This window comes from Neltuma alba, unplaced genomic scaffold, assembly GCF_004799145.2.
Source record: "Neltuma alba isolate B1F8T4 unplaced genomic scaffold, ASM479914v2 tig00013305_pilon, whole genome shotgun sequence".
Taxonomy (NCBI): domain Eukaryota; kingdom Viridiplantae; phylum Streptophyta; class Magnoliopsida; order Fabales; family Fabaceae; genus Neltuma; species Neltuma alba.
Window position 1 is genome coordinate 136,821 of NW_021637583.1, and position 2,752 is coordinate 139,572.

General features: G+C 40.7%; 1 protein-coding gene across 1 annotated transcript; it reads left to right on the top strand.

The window, feature by feature from the left end:
- The first annotated feature begins 440 nt into the window (after positions 1–440).
- Positions 441–2,219, top strand: LOC114736099 (uncharacterized). Its single transcript, XM_028923868.1, has one exon. It carries the CDS (start codon positions 441–443, stop codon positions 2,217–2,219), a length of 1,779 nt encoding a protein of 592 aa, XP_028779701.1.
- Positions 2,220–2,752: the final 533 nt, after the last annotated feature.

The following is a 2,752-nucleotide window of genomic DNA, read 5'->3' on the forward strand; positions in this document are numbered from 1 at the left end:
TTAATTTTGGTCTTCAATATAAAAACAAATGGTATATACAAAGAATTTTAAGAAAATAAATTACATAGGATATATATACAAGTAGGAGAATACTGTTTATCATAACCTATTCAAATCATTTAATTTTTTATATAGAATAATTTATTAGATTTTATTATAGTGGTTATTTTTTCAATAACAAGATTTTTTGACTAATTGTAAATGATTTTGTTCAAATATATAAAACACATATAGATAATATAATATAGTGTAATATAATACATATATAATTAAATTGTATATCTTAACAATGTTAATTAAAAAATAAATTTAAAAAATATTTATAAAAAAATTATTTATGATTTAAAATTCAAAATTAGTGTAGTTAGAAATTAAAATTATATTAAAAATATTTTTTTAAAAATAAATCATTATAAAACAAATAGTAAAAAAAAAGCGAGATGAGAGTGGAGACGACAGAAGGAGACGGCGGGACTGAGGGTGGAGGGGATCATAGTGAGGGCGGAATTGGAAACACGAGAGATAAAGATGGCCTGTTGGGTGGAGGGTTCGTATTTGGAAGGGTCGAGGAAACAAATAGTAGGGAGCAAATGGCGGGGCACCAAGAGGGCTTTGTTTCAAGACGACGGGATACCACAACCTCGTATAAGGACAAGCTCTTGTCACCAGGTGTCGCCGGCTATCTGGTTCAGCACGATGAAGAAGAGGATATAGTGAATGGTTGGAAAGCGTACTTTAACCAACAAAACAGAACTGAACAAGCTCGAGGCGAAGAGGGAGGGTCTGAGGAGGATGAGGTATCGGACTGCTTGAAGGAAGGGCGCTCACCAAAATTTGAGTTTTCTGCGGAGGAGTATACGGCATGGTGCAAACCTTGGATGAACTCTTTGATTGTAAAAGTTTTGGGTGCTGAGATCCCTAACTATATTATTAGGGACCGGGTCAAACGTATGTGGCGATCGAAAGGTCCTATGAAGATAATTCCTCTCAGTAATGGATATAACATTGTCTCTTTTACTACACGAGAAGACGGGGACTATGCTTATCAAGAGGGCCCATGGATGATTGATGATCACTACCTTGTTGTCCAGAGGTGGCGCCCAAACTTCAACCCTTGGAAAGCAGACGTGCAAAGGAAAATAACTGCTTGGATTAGGCTCCCTGATTTACCGGTTGAATTTTACAATGTTGAATCTCTCCGACGCATTGGCAATATGGTTGGGAAAACGATTAAAATAGACCGCTCTACTTCCGTCTATGATAAGGGAGGGTTTGCAAGAATTTGTGTTGAAATTGACTTACAACAGCCATTATTACCGTTTTTTGATGCATTTGGAGAGGATCGACCAATTGTTTACGAGGGGCTCCATATGGTTTGTTTCCACTGTGGAAGATATGGTCATCAGAAGGATAAGTGTCCAGAATTTTTTCAAGGGCACGATAAAGGGCAGAACGATAAGAACAATAGAAGGCAGGCAGAGGATGGTGAGGATGGAAAGTGCCCGGATCCTTCCATGCTAAACCAGCAACTATCGGAGACTGGTGTGTCCTCTACTGCCGGTAAGAGTTCAATGTCGAATAACGTGTTTGGAAAGTTGAGAATTTTGAAGCGTGATTTTCGGGGTAGGATGTCGATCTCGGAAATAGTGGGATTAGACCAGGATATTGCTAACGTCCCAAAATCAGCGGCCAAACAGGATCATCGCGGGATTGCCTCCAGGTCAACAGATAACAAACAAGGTCTTAATGACAGAAATAAAAAGGGGAATAATGACAGGTTCCAGAAAGATACGGATAAAAATAGAACAGGCCTTAATCAGGATTTAAATCATTTGGAATGGATTCTTGTGGGCACTAAGAGGAAGAACGTGGCAAAAGGGAGGCGACGTGGAAAGGAAAATGTGGCCCCAACGCATGTACTTCGGAAAGAAAAAGAAAAGGTGGGCCTTGGCGATAAACCTGTCAGGTTTGACAATCCTTTTAAGGCCTTGCAAGAGAACTCATCTGAAATTAATCTGGGAACTACTACAGTTCTTGGGCCGAGCTTGAACTACAACGGAGGTACTCAGGATGGTGTCAACACTGTAGAGCCTCATACGTCGTCCTTGGGTGTTGAGGTTACGATGGTCTCTAATTCTTCAGGTCCAGTTGAAGGTTCCTTCTTGCCCTTGGTTAATGCTAAGGATGACTCTATGGAGGCGGGTACAGGGGTAGCCTAGATGCAGCATCAACCATTTGTTTCTTTATGAATTGGTTAGTATGGAATTCAAGAGGAACTGGAGCCTGAAGTTTTCTGGCACTAGTAAGGGAAATCAAGAAACACTACCAGTTAAACTTTATGGCTATCTTGGAAACTCGCTGCTCGAAGGATTTGTCGGCTAATAGAATCCGTCAATTCGGCTTCACTTCTTCTGCGGTGGTTGACTCAGAGGGATATAGTGGGGGGATTTGGTGCATGTGGGACTCTCATATTAAAAATATTCATGTGGTCGAACGAAATGCCCAGTTCATCCATTTTCAGCTGTGGACCTCATCAGATATGTCATGCATGCTAACGATAGTGTATGCTAGTCCGAACTGTGTCCTTAGACGTGGCCTTTGGAATACGCTCTCACGCTTAAAACCTCACACCCGAGAAGCTTGGGCGATAGCAGGTGATCTGAATGCCACGCTCCTTGATGGTGAGAGAAAGTCTTCAGCACCTTTCAGGCTCTCTTTTGATCGAGACTTAGCAGCATGGACGGAAAAGGAG

Bases quoted from the DNA above. Each gene is read 5' to 3' on its own strand.
- LOC114736099 (XM_028923868.1), top strand. From the start codon at position 441: ATGAGAGTGGAGACGACAGAAGGAGACGGCGGGACTGAGGGTGGAGGG.